The sequence below is a fragment of the Diadema setosum genome, chromosome 21, assembly GCF_964275005.1.
Source record: "Diadema setosum chromosome 21, eeDiaSeto1, whole genome shotgun sequence".
Classification (NCBI taxonomy): Eukaryota; Metazoa; Echinodermata; class Echinoidea; order Diadematoida; family Diadematidae; genus Diadema; species Diadema setosum.
In genome coordinates, this window is record NC_092705.1 from 11,138,529 (window position 1) to 11,159,411 (window position 20,883).

Here is a 20,883-nt window from a genome sequence, read left to right on the forward strand (position 1 = left end):
TGTAGGTACTCTAGACCCATGCAGTGCCGTATGCACCATATATAGAGAGAGTCTGGCCATCCACAATAAGCATTATGGCGTTATCCAAAGCAGAGTCCGTTCTTTAAGCATAATGCATATCTAGACAGACAGACAGACAGACAGATAGATAGATAGATCGTTAGATAGATCGATAGATTACCCATCAAAAACAATATTTTGGAAGTACCACACTATACTTCTGAACCTATGGAGTCATGGCCTGTACAATTTCAAGAAGCTGTTTATACTTTAAAGTTACCAGCATCTAGATACCTGAGTATTCTTCGATTCACATTTTAAGAGCAAAAATAAAAACAAGACAAACAAACAACACTCATCCTTCAAAAGCATCTACTAAACTCACTGACATGAGATGGGCTGTGCTATTCAAGAACTTGGTGAAAATTACACAGACAGAACTTCTAATTCAGCAATGGTATGGATCCATGATACTAAGGTAATCTTCTTAACAAGATTCTCGCATTCCATTAGACTTTAGTGTGGACGGCTCATGAGCTTTATTTCCACAGGCAATGTATTGATGCACCATTCTGCCACTCATTCACTAGAAACAGTGGGAAGAAACAGCATCTTATGAATGTTAGTCATCATATTGCTTCAGTTTTCCATGATGAGAAAATCTCAATTATACTACTAAAGGAGACCACTATTTGATTGTTTTGCTCTTAATGCTTTTTTTTAACCCACTTTTTGACAATTCCTTAGTGTCAGATGATATTGGCATGGAATATTACTTCATTCGTTAGTGCTTGTTTGCACCATGGTGGAAGGAAATATAAAATTCTGTTCTACTACAAATCTGTGTAGGCACAGCAAAGACTGTACCTATAAATCTGATAAGATGAGATCTAAGTTCAAATTACTGTACGAGCTGAAATTTTCGCGTACAGATATTTTCGTGAATTGCTACTAGGAGAACATTTTCACATGTTGTTAATTTCGCGGTTGCGAGGTCTAACTGTACTTATCTATTCGCACGTTGTTATTTTCGCGTGTTGTTATTTTCGCGGTTCAAAGGCGATTCGCGAAATTCGCGAAAATAAAACCACCACAAAAATTTCAGCTCGTACAGTATAGCTTTACCGTAAGAAACGAGAACATCCTTCTTGTAAAGAGCACTGTAGACTGCATTGCACTAGACCTGGCTAAAAATATGGACGTCATTCAGTTCTTTTACTTCCAGGGCAACTATGTCTTCTCTGAACACATCTCCCCAGAATCTCTTGGCAGGCAGACCTCGAAACAGTCCAGCTTATCAACTTTCTTTTGTATTTCTTCCGCACACTGCCCTCTGGCTGCAAAGTTCATAGAGTTTGACTGCATGACATAATTATCTAGTGCAGCCTTTATGAGATCTGTGGCAACATTATCATCTTGACCTCTTGGCAGACTTCAGTAGACCGTTCTCCGCCTGGTAAGTTTGTATCAAGGATTCTTGGACGGCCGAGCGAGTTGGCTGGTATCGGCTGTAGTCCATGGAGTATTCCCCCTTGCCCTGCGTGTTGGAGCGGAGTTCGGTCGCATAGCCGAACATGTCGTTCAGCGGTACCTGTGCGGTGATGAAACGGAAAGGAGACATTGTACAATGTGGATTTAGATCATCCATTCAACCACTCATGAAATGGTTTTACAAGTCCCAATCGCAAAATATCATACTCGCGTACATACAGTATACGGTGTATACAGTGTGTTGGTACAATTCAGACCCCGCAATCTGTAAAGAATTAACATGACATATTGACATCAAAATCAAATGTTTTCATTGTGCGTGTGTGCGTGTGTGTCTGTGTGTGTGTTTCTGTGTGTGTGTGTGTCTTGCACTGACCATTGACCTTTCTATCTCTAACATCTCACAAATGATTTGGCCACTGCTACACCTAACTATGCTGCCTTGTGAATTAGATGTTGGCATTCACAATGCCATTATCTATCTATGTATCAAAAAGTTACATGTCATCCTCTATTGAAGGGAGTGTTCATCTCCTCTTAGTCTCTGGTGTCAATTTGATGATGATGATGATGATGATGATGATGATGAAACAGCATTTATATAGTGCCATTTATCTGTAGAAACATTCAAAGGTGACCGACTCCCACAATATGTCACATATTATATACCTCATTTCTAGAATCCTCTCATCTGATTGGTTAAAAGGGGAGTCATGAAAATAACTGTGCCCTATTTTTGAGTTACTGTGACCGGGGCCCGGGCACAGTTAGTAAATAGGTTTTAGAGACAGTCGCGACCCCGTACACGTAGATCGCTCATATGTACGCACCAATGATACGACCGCCGCGCATTCAATCAGCGTGCTGTAAAAGAGACTAGCGGACTGGTTTGGAGACAATCGCAACCCCGTAGTACACGTAACAACGTACACTGTACACATCACTGTACGCACCAGTGATACGACCACCGCGCTCTCGATCAGCATTGATTACGAGTGCTGTAAAAGAGACTAGAATCTATATTTTCGGTATCTATATTTCGGAATCTATATTTTCGGTATATAAAACAAATAATAACTGCTTGACATTCGGGTCACAGTTAAAATTATGGGCCCTCGGTGATGTGAAAACCTTAACCATGCCCTCAGCTTCGCTTCGGGCATAGTTACGGTTTTCACATCACCTTGGGCCCATAATTTTAACTGTGCCCTCATAAGCAGTCATTATTTGTATATTATTCACAAAGTTGCTGGGAAAGATACAATGTAAGTCTTCAGTTCAGATTTGAAGGTATAGAGGTTGTTACAATTCCGAAGTGAGACTGGTAGAGATTCCCACAAACGTGAAGGCTCTATCCCCATACATTTTTAGGTGGGCACAGTACAACGTACAACGTAGTCCTGGTTGCAATTCCACATGTAATGTTGAGTTGAGGAGCCTTGCTGACTCTCTTACCTCGCAGTAGAGGGTGAAGTATCCCTCGCCTCCATCACTGCCCAGGATGACTCCGTTCCTCTTGTTGATCCCAGCAATGACCGCTCCCTGGAATTCATTGGGGGCATTGACCTCCACGTCCATTATGGGCTCTAAGATGATGCCTTGTGCTTTGGCCATGGCTGGGGAGGGGGGGGGGTGGAAGGAGGAGATTAAACAAATAATGCACATTACAACTTCATACAAATAATGCTCGCTATGAATTTTGGACAGTCTGAAACACCCTTAGCTTTAGTGTTTCAGATTGTTCCAAATATTACCATAGGGTGGATAATTCTCAGTTACATTCAACCAATTAGTGTGCATTATTTGTTTTATAAAATAGTGGCATGATTTACATTTTGTAGCACCATTTTCACAAGATTCCTAGGGTAGCAACAGCTCCAAGCTAACTGAAACACACCCAAAAACAATTCCAGTGCATTCATAATACACAGGCAATGAAGCTGAGTGCAGATGAGTGGTTGTTAGTATCAGTCATTTCAATCAAAATAATAAAACTGGTAACTTCTTCATGATGATGGGTGAAACAATACTATAGATTTCCAGTAATTTATTTGAATCTTGAAAAATATCCAGCCGATATTCTCTGTACAAAAGGGGAGCATAATTTCGAGTAACACGGGGGTTAGTTTTTCATGTCTTTCTCTATTGAAGGTGTATTACCATAAGATTTTCTAACATGATGATGGGAGACATTATTCTTTAAACATGCAAAATTTTGCAATGTTTCAAAAAGGGATATATGACCTTCAAGACATGCAATGGGACACAAAATTCTTACAGCTCCTGTATGCCTCTCAAAAGGTGGGGGAGGGAAGCACTCATAACATGGTGGGGAAGGGAAGGGGCACTGATGCCAATAATTACTGTACCTTGCTTCAGTGCACCAATGGCTGCCAGTCGGAAAGCCAGTTCGCTGGAATCTACCATATGGTGTTGGCCGTCAATCAGTCTCACCCGCAATCCTGTAATCTTCTGGCCCATGAGGGTGCCCTTCTCGCAAGCCTCGATGAAACCCTACATTAATAGCCAACAGAAATAATATAAGTTTAGAAAATACCAGCCCCAATCTCAATACATCTGACCTATAAAGGCATGCAGAACTTGGCATTCTTTGCTCAACTTCCAGTACAATGAATTGTTTATTACTTTTAAATTAAATACCTGCATATACAGTACTTAGAAACTCCAAGTAGTTGGGATTTATTCAGTTACCAGCAGTGTGCAATCGTTTGTTTTGTAGAACATAAATTTATGAACATTCACATCCCAAGGTAGGCATTACAAAGGGAAATAACATTAGCATTTCCAATTTAAAAAAAAAAAAAAGAAATCACAAAATCTCAATCACTTTTTCAGGCTTACCAAGTGCAGTTTCTGGAAGAAGAATGGACCTTATACTTAATCTTTCTTCAGACTATATGTGACCCGCTACAACAAAAAGGTCCTAAAGTCGTGCTCGGTCGAAGCCGTGAAAATCGAGTTTGAAGTCAGAGCATCATAATTTGTCAAAACTTACGATTTTCTGATTTTGACATATTATTGGAGTCTGACATGTCTTCTATCATCTGTCGAAATTTTGAAGCAAAATGATGAAAGGAAAGTACAAAAAATAGCATTTTTCTGGGCCATGTTTTTGGCGTTTCAACGAAGCAGAAACCGGTTCGAAAATTTGGATTGAGCGCCACAGATAGGCTCCGCCCATAACAACGACCGGAGTGATCTCATTGGTCAGTTTGCTGCTTGCCGCTAACCGAAGCGTGAAGCTCGCACACTGCCAAGTCGACTGGTGCCTGCGGGCGGGGTGCGCTATGCCCAACCGCTTCTCCTGGCATCCTGGTCACTGATTGGTCGGTGAGGAGACCGCCGACGCTGTGCTTGAATGAGCATTTCGGGGGTTGCTAGGGTTTACCTTCTATTTCCGGAGGTGAAAATTGACTAGCGTGTCCCTTGATCGCGATTGCGTCGCAAGGAAAACTTTTAGGGCGCTTTTCTCGAAACAGTGATTTCCCATACGTCTCGACATGCTCTCTTTTAAACATCGATATCTCCGCAGCCGATTATTTTTATAATTATTGTTATATATCAATTTAAAGCAGAAAGATTAGGGAATTTTGTCATGCAATTTTCAAATAATCGACCTCACCCGACTTTAGGATCATTTTGTTGTAGCGGGTCACATATGTTATTAAAAAAAACCAACAACAACAACCTGGTATATATGTCTAGATATCAACATGCCTGCCTGATGTTTAGGGAGAACAATCACATTCACGGTACTAGTAGATCAAAAGACCCATGATATATTTCAAATTTTAACTAATACAATGATGCAGTATCTTTTCAATGGTTACACCTCAAAACAATCACAACAATAGTGACTGACAAACACAATACACTGTTTGTTTTGATGGATCTCACCTTTTCTATTGCAGGAACAAACTGTTTGGGGATGTTGGTCCCAACGGTCTCATCAGAGAACTCAAACTTGGTGTAACTCTCCGGTGAAAGAGGCTGCAACATTCAGTAAAGATATAATGAAATGGATAATAGCATCTTTACTCACTAATTTTACATTGGTCGCTTAAAAAAAAAAAAAACGATCACACTTTACACAAGAACTCTGATTAAAAAACTACACTGTAACGCCAAAAGAAAGTGCAACCATCAAATTAACAATAATATCCCTTGAGGAAGCATTAATGTATTCCGTTCATCCTCATATGTTAACAATCATCAAATCTGATATCTATCATTACATTCTTAACCATTAGAGTGTGTAACCTAAGTAACCCATTAAGGTCCAATAAAGCTTGGTCGTTGAAGTATACATTTCAAGGGAAAGGGATCCACTATCTGAATGAGTGACTAAACATATCCCATGATATTGATCATGAGGGTGAAATAAATTGAAGGTACAGTCAAACCTGCCTATAGCAGCCACCAAAGGGAGATGACAAAAGTGGCTGTTATAGACTGGTGGCCGCTATGGACAGGTTCTTTAACATGCTCTTTCTTTTGGAGCGAATGTTTTTAGTGGTTGATTACGGCAGGTGGCTGCTATAGACAGGTGGTCTCTAAGACGGGTTTGACTGTAATTAGCAGTGTGCAATCTGTTCCAACCAACTGACCTCTATGGTCCCAATGACCTTTCCAAACTGACCAGCCCCTCCAGATTGCTTCTTGTGAAGATACTCAAAGCTGTGAAGGTAGAATTGGGGGGAAAAACAACAACAAATATATGTAACAGTGAAAGTAAGTCCAGTACTACAGGAATAGGAGATAAATGGTGTATACATTTATATGCATTGCATCAAAACAGTCGTGGCAATCGCATTGATCGCAGACAGTTTTTGAGCCATGAAAAACTTGTCTTGATACTCAAAGCTGTGAAGGCAGAATAGGAAAAAAAAAGACAAATACACATAACAGTGAAAGTAAGTGCAGTAAGACAGGAATAGGAGATAAATGGTGTATACATGCATTGGATCAAAACAGTCCTGGCAATCAAATTGATCGTAGACAATTTTTTAACTGTGAAAGACTTGTCTACAATCAATGTGACTGCCATGTCTGACCTCAAGATCTGAGAAGATCTCACAACTACCCCACGATTACGACCACGATAGCAATCATGGCACAAATTGTGAGAGACATAAATAAAAATTTCATGATCAGCTACTAATGGTCAATCATGGCGTATGTAGTTGAGAGCACAAGAATGGGAACCCTGCATTAACGGTGGCGATGGGAATACTTACTCAACCTCCCCCAAGATGGTTTCCCGGAAGGCGACTTTGGGCTTGCCGGTGATGACTGGACAGTTATACTCATTCTTCATCCTCTGGGCGTAAATCTCCAGGTGGAGCTCACCCATCCCTGAAACTATGGTCTGGGAAGGAATCAAGGATGAGAAATCTTCCTGTTAGGAACAAAGTTTCTGGTAGTAACCAGCACTTGCTGTGGTCGTGTCGGGGCAATTACCCCTTGGCTAAATACTGGTTAGTTATACAAAGGTTAGAGTAAAGATTGAGGTTAGGGTTAGGTGTAGGGTTAGAGTTTGGGTTAGGGTTAGGTTTAGGTTCAGGATTTAGGATATGGGTTAGGGTCAGGGGAAGGGTCGGGGCAATTGCCCAGGGAGTAATTGCCCTAGACCCGCTGTGATATCATCATGATAGTAAATATATCATGGATATGACTGTAACTTTAATGACTGTAATTATAATGGTAACTAATTACTACATCTTGATATGTTACACAACTATGTCACACCACTCATTTTGATTAAAGAATTGAAGTATGAATGCTTAACCCCCGAGTGCATGTATTTACCTAATCTATCTCCCTCATTCTGTTTATATTATATAATCCCTGTAAAGTATATATGCACCTATATCTATTTCTTTATCTCCTTTATCATTCCAGTTGTTACATCATCATATACTACAAAGTTAGAAATTCTTAATAATGAAATGGTAGAGTGTTGTGACATAACAAAACATCTTCTTTGGGTAAACACTGAGCAAAGTTGTATTATATTCTTGTTTTCAGATTTAGGTAAACAACTCTTGAGAGGAGAAATTTTACCTCTTTGCTTTCATCATCAAAGTAGACGGTGAAGGTTGGGTCCTCTCTTGTAAATCGGTTAATGGCCTTGGAGAAGTTGTCGAGATCCGTCTGGAAAGTCAAGAGAGTATTTCAGTAGTTATCGTTTACTCCCTCTATTAACATGAGTGTACATCTACACATTCTCTCAAAATCTCAGCATTAGAAAACATTGGGATAGGGATATACAAGCAAGCTCATGGTATCAAGTTTTGGACATTTTGTTTTTAATCCTGAATGACATCCCCTTGAACTAGCAGTGTGAACAGAACAGATTCACCAATTATCTTTTGAGAGTCACCTTTCAATACTAATGGGAGTCAGATAAAAATAAAAACAAAAAAGGAACAATAAATTTACAAAATTGTCATTATTCTTAAACAGAAAATTGTTCATACACAAGTGCATTTTTTCAGAAGTTCTTAATAAGTATATCAATTCATATCTATATTTTGTAAGCATAATTATGTGGGTTGCATTATTGCAATACAAGTAGGCCTATAATGTAATCTCCATGTGAACACTGTTCACTAACCAGCTTTTGTCTCTAAATTCGTATTTTGCTATCTTTCATAAAAATGAATTTGAACTACAATAAGATGAAAAGCATTCATTAACGTGAAGCAACTTCAAAACACAACCTCGAGACGTATCTTTACCTTTTTTTCAGGTTTAATGGCAAGAGAAATGACAGGATCTGGCACGTGCATTGGTTCCTGAAAGAAAAAAAAAAGTAACATGTAAAATAGGACACATTCTCCGGCAGTATTAGCAAACCTAATAAAATCTGTAAGTTCTGCCCAAGTTCTGGAAGTTTAAGCTGATTAGTATGCACAAGGATAGTAGCACAAATATTCCCTGTTGCTTCAGTTTTGAACAGCCAACAAAAACCACATGGGAATTTGCAAATAATGCATTACAATACCTTCAAAGTCACATAACAAGCATGAAATATGCTTTGGGTATTCAAAAAAAAAAAAAAAGAGAGAGAGAAAAAAAAATCTGGAAGAGTCACTTTTCTAGCTATACAATATGAAGCTGGGAATCCTCAAACTGCATGGAATTTATTCTCTTTACATTTTTTTTTTTTTTTTTTTTTTTTTTGGGGGGGGGGGACCTTGCCTTAGTTTGCCCATTTTTTTTTTTTTTTTGCACTTATGAAAATAGAGTAACTTATACCATTACTTTTGGCTTCTTTTGTGGTGCGAGGTTACAAACATATGAACATATTAAGAAGAAGAAAAAAAGATAAACAACTTTACCCACTCTCACTCCTGATATTTTCTTGTTTTTGTTTTTGTTTTGTCTCACCATAGATATCTGTAGCTTTGCGTCATTGGTGAAGGTGTCTCCACTGGCACAGTCGATGCCAAACAGGGCACAGATGTCTCCCGCATACACTTCAGCCACATCCTGGAGACATATGAGAAAATGTCAGATGCTCAAAGTCAATCCAGAATAAATGCAAACGTGCAATTTGTTTCTTCACCACATGTATCTTGACAGAGGCAGAAAAATCTGTCAAAAATACCTGGTATGTGTTGAATAAAACATATACTTAAATGTCAGTAAATGGTTTCATATGACATGCCCTGAAAACCTGATGATTGTTGCATTGGTTATGTGACTTCTAATGGGAATTTGTTTCCAGTTTACTCAGTTTCACAAACCCAGCACTTGACCTGAGAGCTTCATAAACTATATGATTCTTGAATCACATTTCAGGCTGGCATCCAGCACAATTTATGAATGCAGACTATGATGTATGAGCAAAATGGGAAGGGATAGAATGACAAGGGAAAAAAGAGAGTATATGAAAGAAAGTAAATATTTTAAACGAAAGTCCCTCCTTGCAAAATTTGATTCTCAGTATTTGATTGAGAAGTAACAGTGAGATTTACCTAGAGATAAGAGTTAATCAATGGATATATGCTGAACAGGGGACGTGAAAGAGTTGCACGTACCTCCATCTTGTCAGAGTGCATGCGGACGAGGCGCGAGACCTTGACCCTCTTCCGTGTCCTGGCGTTGTAGATGTACTGCCCTTTCTGGAGGCACCCTTGATACACTCTCATGTAGGTCAGCTGGCCAAACCTACCTGCCTATAGAGACACAAAATAATAATACTACTAATGATGATGATGATGATGATGATGATGATAATAATAATAATACAACATTTGTTATTAATAAAAGTTGTAATATGTTTTGCACCAAATCCATTCAAGAAATGCTCAAGGCACACTCTACGATGGAAGTACAAATTATAAGTATGAACTATAAGTACATATGGAGAAATTACAAAGGATACTGGCTGGATAGGCGGTAGACCAAGTATTGATTTGGAATTTTTTGGAATTCTTACCATGGAATGCCTACTCAGTCATTCTTGTCCTCTTTTATAATAATGATAACATTTTTCCCTTACATCAGCAAGAACTAATAATACTCATTTAACCTCAGCCTTTCTTTTTTTTGTAGCGATTGTGCATGGATACATAACAGCCTTATAACAAATTCACAACATGTATGGAATATTGCTAGATGAGCTCTACGATAGCTCTGAATAAGAACAATGTGTTTGAAGGACAAATATAAAAAAGAAAAATTCAAGCAACAACACTTGACCTGCTGATATTTTCTGCTCAGGATAGCAATTCCCCAATTATTCCATGAATATTCTTACCTCAAGTTTGAAAGCCAAGGAGACAAATTTTTCGGCATCATCCCTCACTGGACTCATCTTGACTCTTTCATCCTCTCTGAAACATCAAATAAAATTCTGACGCAATAAGGGCGTACTCAGAGACACATAAGAGGCAACGGGCTTCTATGCAGCCCCTTTATATTTTCATCAATTTCATGTTGATGTGGAAGTGTCTCAGCAAATCATGCAACGAATATTTGTTGACATAAGGCATGGTTATGATTTTTTTTTTTTAAATTAAGAAATTATATTCAGATAAATAACTAGAGCTGGTATGATATAACAGTGATCGAAGCATCCTGGTACCCAAACAAGTAATATGATGGTGAGTGTTCTTTGATTTCATACTAAGTGCCAATGAAATATCACACAGAGCACATAGAGTGTTGTATCTTTTTTTTTTTTTTTAAAGTGTTAATTATAATAAGACTGTTACTGATTTCTCTACAATAAGATTTGTTTGTGTCATTACAGAAGTGAAAGTGAGTAAACTATTATACAAGTAGTACACAGCTATGAGGGCATTACTACAAATTACCCACATGAGGTACCTCTGGAATAGTCAAACACGTCTGAGGAAATAGCCAAGGGTGTTAACGACGGTTTCAACAGACCAGAGTGTGGGATATACTAATGCCTGGAAAAAAAATCATGTAAATTCTTTGTTTTATAATCTGATGAAGCAAACACCTTCAGTCAGAGGAATTTCAAATGTAGGCATTTAAATTCTGTGGCAGCCATTTTCAGGAGTAAATAAGACAATGAAATCTTGCCTGGTGACCATCACAATTTAAAATGCTAATGACTGGTCATGAGGAAAATTATGTTTGAGGCAAAATAAATGCCTGGTCATGTGTACACTCTCAATCACTCATTTTATAAGGATCTGCATCATAATTTCATAAGAGAGATTGAAAAAATCACCATATTAGAGACACTTATTTTTCTCACTTACTCATTGAACGCAAAGTTGTCGACTTCTGATGGATTTGGCAGGTAGTCAATGACAGCATCCAGCAGGGGCTAGAGATAAATGTGAAACATTTCAAACCAATTACTACAACCAACCAAACTACACTAACCTGTGGGAAAGATTCAATTACAGTGTGCTCTACTACACAGGCTTGTGAGAAGAAAGGATGCATATGAAAGCTCCCAGGTGTGCATACACAACCATTCTTGAAAGAAAAGGTAAAGTTCCTATGTTCTTTACCACACAGTATCACTCTAATTAAGTAAGAAAAAGTTGGAGATGGCTTGATTTTTGTTTGTTTGTTTGTTTGTTTTGCATCATCTTTTCTTTGTAATATGAGCGCTGTGTTTACTGTGGAGCACTTAGCCAAATATTGACTATAAATTAATTCATCAATAGAGTAACAACTTGCAAAGTGTACCTTGAAAGATTTTACCAATATGGAAAGAAATGGGCAAAGAAAAGAAGTTACTAGCAATTCGAGAAATCATACTTTAAAAGGGATAAATACAACTAGTGCCTTCTCTTTCAGACACCTTGAAACACCGAGTGACATCAAACTACTGGAAAGGACACACTTTTAGTCATGTTGGGGTGGTTTTAAAGCACTGAAAATAGCACGTGATAAAGTTGATCAGTGGTTTGGTATAAAGGAGTAGTTTGGCCTCCCACCTGAACGCCTTTGTTCTTGAGAGCAGTACCCATAAGAACGGGGGTGAACGACCTCTGCAGCACGCATCTTCTGATGGCTTCCTGGAAAGATGTGAAAAACAGCAATGAGAAACAGCATATGGTATATCTTTTATTCTTGTATGATACCTTTAAGATTTACTATGTTTGTTTATGTTAGTATTATATGGGGCAAATTATTTGCCCAAATTTTCTCTCTCTTTTCTTTCTTTAAAACACAACAACAACAGCGATGAGGAGGGATGGGTGAATAGTAAGAAACAAGTTTACTAAGCCAAAAATATAGGCTTCATTTAGCGTCTAGGTGCACACATAACAATTCAGGATACCTGTAAAAATTTGCACATTTCCCCACTTGAATAGTGTGTATTATAAAGTACTATTTGCATACATGCAGGTCCTAAATTTTATGTCCAACATGTACATACGTACATATCCCTAAAGTACCCTTACAGCCACAAGAGGGGGTTTGCATGTATAACGTATGTTTAACTACCCTCAGCAAACGGGCATATGCCCAGAGTGAAATGTATCCCCGGTTGCCTAGAGTGAGACATTATAGCCGTTTACATGAACACACAAAGATACACAAATTGGAGTTTCCTCAAAAATAATTCTTCTTCAAAATACAAGGTGATGCATCCTAAATTGCACATTATCCCAATGACGCTTTCTAGGGAGTAATCAACATTTGCGCAATAGGTCATTTGGAAGCCAGCCTCCCACATTTGCATGTGGCAATGTTGTTAAGTGCCTCTGAATAATGAGACTACATACATGTTTTGAAGACTTCTCATCATGACCAAACTGCAAATGTTTACAAACACTGTAAATTATACGGTAATTAGGCTGAAAAAGAATGAATTTGGTAATTGCTATGATAAAATCATTGGTTTGACATTCTTTAACACCCGCCTGTCCAAGCATCAATATCTGAGAGTGTTATGACATTTGAGAATGTTCAGTTTCATGATAAGTGCTTCTATTGCATTTTCAATACTGGTATGTGTCTCAGCACCATACTTCCTTACCCCTCAACTGCACAAGACTTTTGACAGCCATTTTCTCAAAGTTTTGTTCTTCTAGTAGCATGCTTTCACATCATTTGTGTAGAAGGTGTTTCATTGGAAATGATGTCTGACAAATAATATATTATTACCAAGCTGTTTAAAAGTCTGAAGAGTACTTTAAGTATCTTATATAGAAAACTGAATTTTGCTGAATTTATGAGGCTTCTGCAGTGATGGCTCACATGTGAAATTAACTACCATTGGATAATGAACAAATATTGAACAGTGAGAATGTTTTATAAAGAACTAGAGAAGCACTCTGAGAGCGCACACCTCCGCCAAGCAGCTACTTTCTGATGATCTTGTTCTTCCATAGAGATAAGTGATTTCCACCCATGCGTATGCATGCTGACAATCGCCCGATTTCTCAATATAGAAGCCTTTTGTTACATCATCAACCCTCAGCTAAGCGCGCGTCACGCTAGCAGAAACTAGAGTATGCACTTTCGTGCACATACGAAAACCTCAAAAATGTACAGCTTGACCTCCCAAGTTCATTGACCCTACCTGCCAAAATATTGAACATCCTTCACAAAATCCATAAAAATTTCTGGATCACTACCAAAATTTATTCATCTGTTCCTTGTGTCATTCTCAACCTTTCCTGCAAGTTTCATCAAAATCTGTTCACAATTTTTTGAGTTATTTTGCACACAGACAAACCAATGACGTTGACAACATAACCTCCTTCCTTGGCGAAGGTAATAAAGGGACTTTCCCACAGTACTGTTTGATAGAGAACTTACCATCAAGAGCTACTGTACATGGGTAAGACAGCATTAGATGGTACTGACCTTGATTTGTTTTTCACTTGGTTCCTTTTCTTCCAAGAACATCTCTCCCAACTCATCATCCACATTTGACAAAGACTCTACAGATATAAAGAACAAGTCAGCAATAAGTTGTATGCTGAGCTATCCCAAAGAGAACTCAATGACTCAAAGTACACAGGGATGCCAAGTTCAAAAAAATTTTATGATTGAGATTTTCATGACTCGGCATCTCGGCATGCGAATGTGCGCGCGAGCAAGGGTGTGGGAGGGGTTTTTTCCCCCCTGTGGCCTCCCTCGGTAAGGAGCTTTTTCAATCTTTAGCTCTTAATGGTGCGATCAGGTGCACACTTAAGTGACTATTTTTTACTTATTTTGAAAGACAAAAGGGAAAAATAACTTCAATTGCAACTATCACTTTAATCTTTTGAGCTATGCTCATTATTATAGGCCCAAGTTGCAGACTTCACCCGATGCGTGAGAAAAATGGGTGCCATGCGTGAGATCGTGAGATGAATCCTAAATGCTTGAGTCTCACACAGAATGCATGAGACTTGGTAGCTCTGAGTACATGTATCTCCTTCCTCTAAAAGCAGTGATTCAAGTAGTATTTCCAAAACAAGAACATTTGCTTAAAGTCACTGTTACACCCAGTGCTACAGGTTAAACAAGAAACAAGGTTTTGCTATTGCATTACCCACACTGACTGTACAATGGTGCATAGCACCACTGCACAAAGCATTCCTTTTGTTGTCCCATATCATGCATATTTGTGGGTGTACTCTGCTTGAACTTTACAATAAAAATATCACAGAGATCATGGGCCAGTATTACAAACATATATTCATGGACTTGAATTAATTGGCCAATGCAGGCTCAAGCACTTGTGAAGCAAAAATATAACTGACTCATTTTTGCCACGTGTACCTAAGTTTGCAGAGACATCCCTATGTATGGCATGTCACCACCTGGTCTGGTTTGAATCACCACAAAGTATAGTAAATCAAAAGTAATTATGTTGCCAACTCAAAATTGATTGCATCATGTTTCTCACCGATCAGTTTCTGCCGGTACTTCTCTACATCAGCCTTCATGTCTTCTGGAATATCACCCTCCACAACCAGTTCTCTTCAAAGTAAAGGGAGAATGTTGCTGTTAACTATGAGCTCAAAATAATATTCATGAAAATGCACACAAGAATGTTCCATGTTTTTACAATAGACAAATTTTCTCTTACTCCAAGCACCTAATGTTCATGCACATCCACACACACACATTCAAACAAAACTTTTTTTTTTACTATGAATTTACTGTAAAACAAGGAATGTTCGCGTGCATTTTAATTTTGCGAATTTTGCGAGAGCCAAATTTCGTGAAATTACAATGCACACTAAAGATCTTGTCTACACTATGTGCATTGAATGTTAGTAGCAACTCGTGAAAATTTAATGCTGCGAATAAGGCAGTCGGCTCCCATTCGCGAAAATTTCGTGTTTTACAGTGAGTGCAGGTGCACTTTATTCCATTTGTGAATGCAGATCAAGTGGACAAATGTGCAGATTTTATGCATCTCACAGATTATGTCTATTGTTAATCATATTAAAACATGGAAATATGCAAGTTATGCCCAGTCAAGGGGAAGGTGCATTCCAATGTCTTTTGTTAAACTTATCGGTACAGTACAGCAATGATCGACAGATGGAGTAGCCGCAAGATAGTTCTATTACTTCACAAAACTTGTCACATAGTACATGCATACACTCATTATCCTGGGCATATTCAGTGAATACTGCGTTGTGTGTTAATGAGTACAAAATTGTTTTCTATGAATGCAATGCTCTATGATGCATGGATGCAACACTTTCCATGATGAAAAATCAAATTGCCAAAAGAAATGTATCGCAATGACTCAGAAATACTGGGAAAATTCTCCAAAAACGTGAGCAAAGTGTCAGGACAGTAGAGTATACAAATTCTATGGAGGCAACATCACATCACGTACAGTACAGAAAACAGCTTAGATGCATTACAGGGATAGCATAGTTTTGGTTGAGATGGGGCCTCGGGATTTCAACCTTTTTTACAATAATTTTTTGAGGTAATGAGAAGTCTCTCATGAAATATATAAAGAGCATATAATTCTACAGGGAATTTGAAGTTTATTTGATGAAAATTGGTTTTGAAATGGCTGAGATATCCAGAACAAAGCTTTCCTAATAAAAGGTGAGACCCACCTTTATTAGCTTTGTTTTACTTTGTTTCTGGATATCTAAGCCATTTCAAAACCGCTTGTCATCAGATAAACTATAAAGTCCCCTTGGAATTATATGTGAATTAACATTTCATAAAGCGATTTTCTAAGTATCTCGCAAAAGTTCAAAGCTGAATCCTCATCTCAATCAATACTATACCATCCCCTTAACTATGAACAGGTTTGTGGGACATCTTACCCAGCAGCTCCTTCAAAGAACAGCGCCCTCCGGTGTATGAGGTCCACAACCCCCTTCGAGTTGGCCTCGAGACCGATGGGGAGCTGTAGGAATGCAGCGTTGTGGTTCAACTTGGATTGCAGCTGTGACAGCACTCTGTGAGGGTTTGCTTTGGTTCTAATGTGACACGGATCAGAAAGGCAAGCACATAGATTAAACCATTGAAAACTCCATGAATATGACTCTACATCCAACACTATACCCATTCTATGACTATTTCGACACATACAAGACCCAGTTGTGTGGGAACACTGTGGAGTGGGAAGGCTGGACTGGCTCAGATATATTCAAGAATCCCCGAAACGAATTGTGTACATCTTTACGACTATGATCTCTGCGCATCTTTAAAAGAGCACACACAGGCAAAGAATCGTGACTGGAGTCTACCATTACTGATGAGTGTATGCTCCTGTGCATATTATTCACTGACATGTGGGGCTGACAGGTGCTAATGGGGGTTTTCAAATGCCTCTGGTGGGCAATGAACTCAACTGGACCAGCCATGTTTCACAACACTACCAGTTATTCATAGAGTCAACAGTAGAGACCCACTGAGAGTAAAAGTCTCTTCAGCATTCCCACCACAAGAAATTACATCACTACCACTTGAAAAGAGCAAAATTCTGAGTTAAAACACTTTGTTAAGTCTGTGAAAACGAAAATAACACATTTTGAATTTATCCAGTACCCAGTGAACTGAGGTACATTTGAAAGCCTGCTCAGAGAGTTGTAACAAATTGTACAAATTCTGTATATCAGAGTTAATGTACAAATTTGTATAAGCAATGCACACATGCCATCTAACTCATTTTATCAATGTATGTGTTCCTAAACAGACCAGTCACCCTGCATTTAATTTTGTTACAACTCTTTCTCCGCGTACACATACATATTATGTACATACATACATAAATCATTATCCACTTATATGCATCTTTACCTGTCAAGTTTATTAATGAATGCAATGCATGGCACAGAGTATCTCTTCATCTGTCTGTTGACTGTCAAAGTCTGGCTCTGGACCCCGCCAACACTGCACAAGACCAAGACAGCTCCGTCGAGCACTCTCAGGGCTCTCTCAACCTCCACAGTGAAGTCCACATGACCTGCAGGTTAAACCATATCACTTGTTGGTTACTGTTTCCTGGATCACTACAGAGTCATGAAACAATACACTTGGCAGCGACAGTTCACAATCATTTCAGGAAATTCAAGTACAGTCGAACCTGTCTACAGCAGCAATCCAAGGTAGACAAAAAAAGGAGGCCCTTACTGCCAGGTGGCCGCTATAGACAGGTGCTTTAACATGCTTCTTGCTATCAATGCAAAATACTCTGAGCTCTGTGAAAAAAGTCAATCATGAAGTTGCATTTCACTTTCAAAGGGTTGAAAAGGAGATGTATAGTCTCCAGGTAATGGACTGTCTCTGTTTGTGTGTGTCTGTGCATAAGCATGTACAAGTTTAGGTTGAATCACAATTTATAGGTTACATACTTTCAGCTATACTTTCCATACTCGTCCTGTTCATTTTGTTAACACATTCAAAGTGACAGCGTAATTTTGATTTGTTTTACATGATACCAGAATTAAAGCTTATTGAGAAAAAAAAAAATCCTTTTTTGGCATGCATGCATTTAAGCAAAAATAAAGAGTGGAGCATATGCTGCATTGCACATATTTCATTGTATGATTTATTTATCACTGAATGAAATTCCCATTAAGAACATGATCAAACGATAAAATTTAAAGCAATCTGTAACAGTACTTCACTTTCATACTTCATACCTGGAGTGTCAATGATGTTGATGTTGTTGTCCTTCCATGAGATGTAGGTGGCAGCAGACTGGATAGTTATTCCTCTCTGCCTCTCCAGCTCCATAGAGTCCATTGTGGCACCAACATTATCCTTTCCCTTCACCTTAAATTTCAAAACACACCATTATCGCTAGATGTAAATGCAGGAACCATGTCTAGGACTGCCAAAAGTCACCCATCAATTTCAGTGAGATTCCAAAGAGCAATGATACAGCTGTAATTGGGGAGACACTTGTATGTTATGTGCATCTCAACGGGCAAAAATAAAATCCTGGATCAGGGAGATATTGATATTCTTTTTATCCAGACATGAGGAGATATTGAGATTTAAAGAGGAAATCCACTTCAAAAATATATAAACTCAAAAAAGAATAAAGGAGAGAGATATTAATGTGACTAACAAAAGACATGGCGAGGGAACGTGCAAGTTATGCTGAGTCGAGGGAAAGGTGCATTCCTATGTCTTTTGTTAAACATTTCAGTACTTAAGTAATGATTGACAGATGAGGTCACAACAGGAATATTGGTTTGGAAGGATTTTTTTTTTTGTGGGAGTATCCAAGTAATCTGAAGAAAAATGGAAGAAAATTTAGTGAAAAAATATATGGAATGTTTCTAGATATTCATTTCACTGCAAAAGTGATGCTGAGGGTAGCTTAAATCAACACAAATCAACATGCATTTGCATTTCAGGGAACCTTTAGGGCAAGTTTTACATTCATACAGCTGAAATACGAGATTTTTGTCATTTCTGTAAATGAAATGAATAAGAAATTGTGAGAGCAGGACATCATCAACTTGCTGATTTGAATATTCATAATGACACATCAAGAAGTGTTTTCTGAAAGATTGTGAAATTTCAGAATGTGATTGTCATAACTTCTTATATCTTATCCAGTTTTGATCATTTTTGCATGGTTGTGCACTCAGTTGAACTCATTCCCTTACCTCATGCATTTCTTTGATTCTTCCAGTGTAGAAGAGCAGCCTCTCAGTCAGGGTTGTTTTTCCAGAGTCAATGTGAGCCGAAATACCAATGTTTCTGATTTTGCGTACATCCTGTTCATCAAGACAAGAGGAGACAAAATGCGATGGTACTGTATGGATGGAGTTTTTTTGCCGGTATTGGTCCTGAACTTTGTACAAAATCTGCAACCAACATCTGCAATAACCATTTTAAACATACATGCAAAACATATTTTGCCACCACTAACTCAATATGTTACTCCACACCCTGGGAGATGCACCACTTTTCCCTTTTCACTTTTGGCATGAAGTGCAATCAATATATGTCCAACAGTGTTGAGTGAAAAGATATTCATATAAGATAAAGGCCAAAGTATTACAGCTGGAAATCACTCGGGGAGGGAATAAAAATTGTGTATTCTCCTACAAATGAATAACATAGTAAAATGTATAACAAAAAACAACATAAGTGTTATAAAGGACTAGAAGGGAGAGTACCCCATGACCAAAACTGGTCCATCAAATATTATCCAAGCTACCTTTTTCTTTCTTGTTTGTCTATTTGTTTTTCAGGATGCCTCAAGCAGGTTTACTTTTTATTATTTCTTTACTAGTCCACATGATGAAATTTAAGATTTAACAAAACAATATTTTTTAAAAAGAAATATCAGCCAAAAGTACAGGCTTACAATTTACTTCTTTATTTTCTCAATGTAGCGAAAACACTGATTGAAGGCATAATCTACCATTTGCAGATGAAACAACAACCCAGCATTAGTGCTTTAGAATAGTTCTGAAATGTGAGTTTTGGATAGAAATTACCACTGTAAAAATTTGAATCCCTAAAATCAGTGTTAAGTAGTGTTAAATACACAAAATGTGAATAATAGTTATAATAAAAATGTTTCCAGATTAAACCTTCTACAGATATGGTTTATTGAGAAAAATGCTGATCTCCTTATATTTTAGGCTTTATCGCTAAAATTTTATATGGTAGGGTGCAAAGGGGTGTTTTGTAATACAACAGACCTACACATATGCATCAAATGTTATATCTCGAACATTTTTTACATCCCTGCTCGCAAAGGTAAATACGACCTTTAATCAAATCCACATCACATTGAACTTCTGATGTGCTTACTTAACAAAATACACTAAAGAGCAAGAACAAAAAGCAGTTGGAATACTTACATCTTGTGACACTAATGTTGAGTATTTACCAGTAGCTGTTATGGCCGGCCTTGTCTAGAAAGATGGCAAAGAAAAAAATTAATGCTTTACATCAAAGTTTCTACAAAAGTTCAAGGTCATCCACAAGGGATAAACTATATATACAAGCAAACATACATTTGTATCACACACACAGAGATTAATAAGGTGGTTTGCTTGTATGATGCGTTTTCAAAAGGGGGGGGCCACTTCCGAGTTTCATCAGCTAAGAAGCAAAAAAAAAAAAAAGGCCTTCGGGGCGACTTGTGGTGCACTAGTTCCAGGTTTCTTCAGCTGACAAGCAAAAAATAAATAAATAAAAAAGGTCTTCCGTGCAACATGTGATGCCACATCCAGAATTCTTCAGCCGACATGCTAAAGGAAAAAAAAAAAAAGGTCTTCAGCATGTATTCCTATGTATAAATAGTGCAAAAAAAAAAAAAAAAAAGTGGGGGGGGGGGGGGGGGGACCTGAGCCCCCCACCGTCCACCGGGCCGGTAATGATTGCTTTGCAATCAAGTTAATCAAAAAAGATTTGATTGGGCTCAGCTCTCTGCTGCTCTAGCTGGCACCCTGCACCCATGGCCACCCATGATTCATT

General features: G+C 38.2%; 1 protein-coding gene across 1 annotated transcript in view; it reads right to left on the reverse strand.

Moving 5' to 3' along the window:
- Nucleotides 1-1,113: 1,113 nt before the first annotated feature.
- Nucleotides 1,114-20,883, reverse strand: part of LOC140244778 (elongation factor G, mitochondrial-like) — a 20,460-nt gene continuing 690 nt past the window's right edge. The window contains exons 2-21 of the mRNA XM_072324396.1: nt 20,265-20,318; nt 19,056-19,166; nt 18,078-18,210; nt 17,233-17,398; nt 16,254-16,409; nt 14,858-14,931; nt 13,828-13,904; nt 11,946-12,026; nt 11,256-11,323; nt 10,280-10,355; nt 9,558-9,695; nt 8,905-9,006; nt 8,253-8,309; nt 7,576-7,665; nt 6,750-6,880; nt 6,120-6,189; nt 5,410-5,502; nt 3,861-4,005; nt 2,947-3,107; nt 1,114-1,591 (exon numbers count right to left, since the gene is read on the reverse strand). Of these exons, the coding sequence (XP_072180497.1) occupies nt 1,412-1,591; nt 2,947-3,107; nt 3,861-4,005; nt 5,410-5,502; nt 6,120-6,189; nt 6,750-6,880; nt 7,576-7,665; nt 8,253-8,309; nt 8,905-9,006; nt 9,558-9,695; nt 10,280-10,355; nt 11,256-11,323; nt 11,946-12,026; nt 13,828-13,904; nt 14,858-14,931; nt 16,254-16,409; nt 17,233-17,398; nt 18,078-18,210; nt 19,056-19,166; nt 20,265-20,318 (2,163 nt within the window). The 3' untranslated portion in view covers nt 1,114-1,411. The remainder of the gene's footprint in view (nt 1,592-2,946; nt 3,108-3,860; nt 4,006-5,409; nt 5,503-6,119; nt 6,190-6,749; nt 6,881-7,575; nt 7,666-8,252; nt 8,310-8,904; nt 9,007-9,557; nt 9,696-10,279; nt 10,356-11,255; nt 11,324-11,945; nt 12,027-13,827; nt 13,905-14,857; nt 14,932-16,253; nt 16,410-17,232; nt 17,399-18,077; nt 18,211-19,055; nt 19,167-20,264; nt 20,319-20,883) is intronic.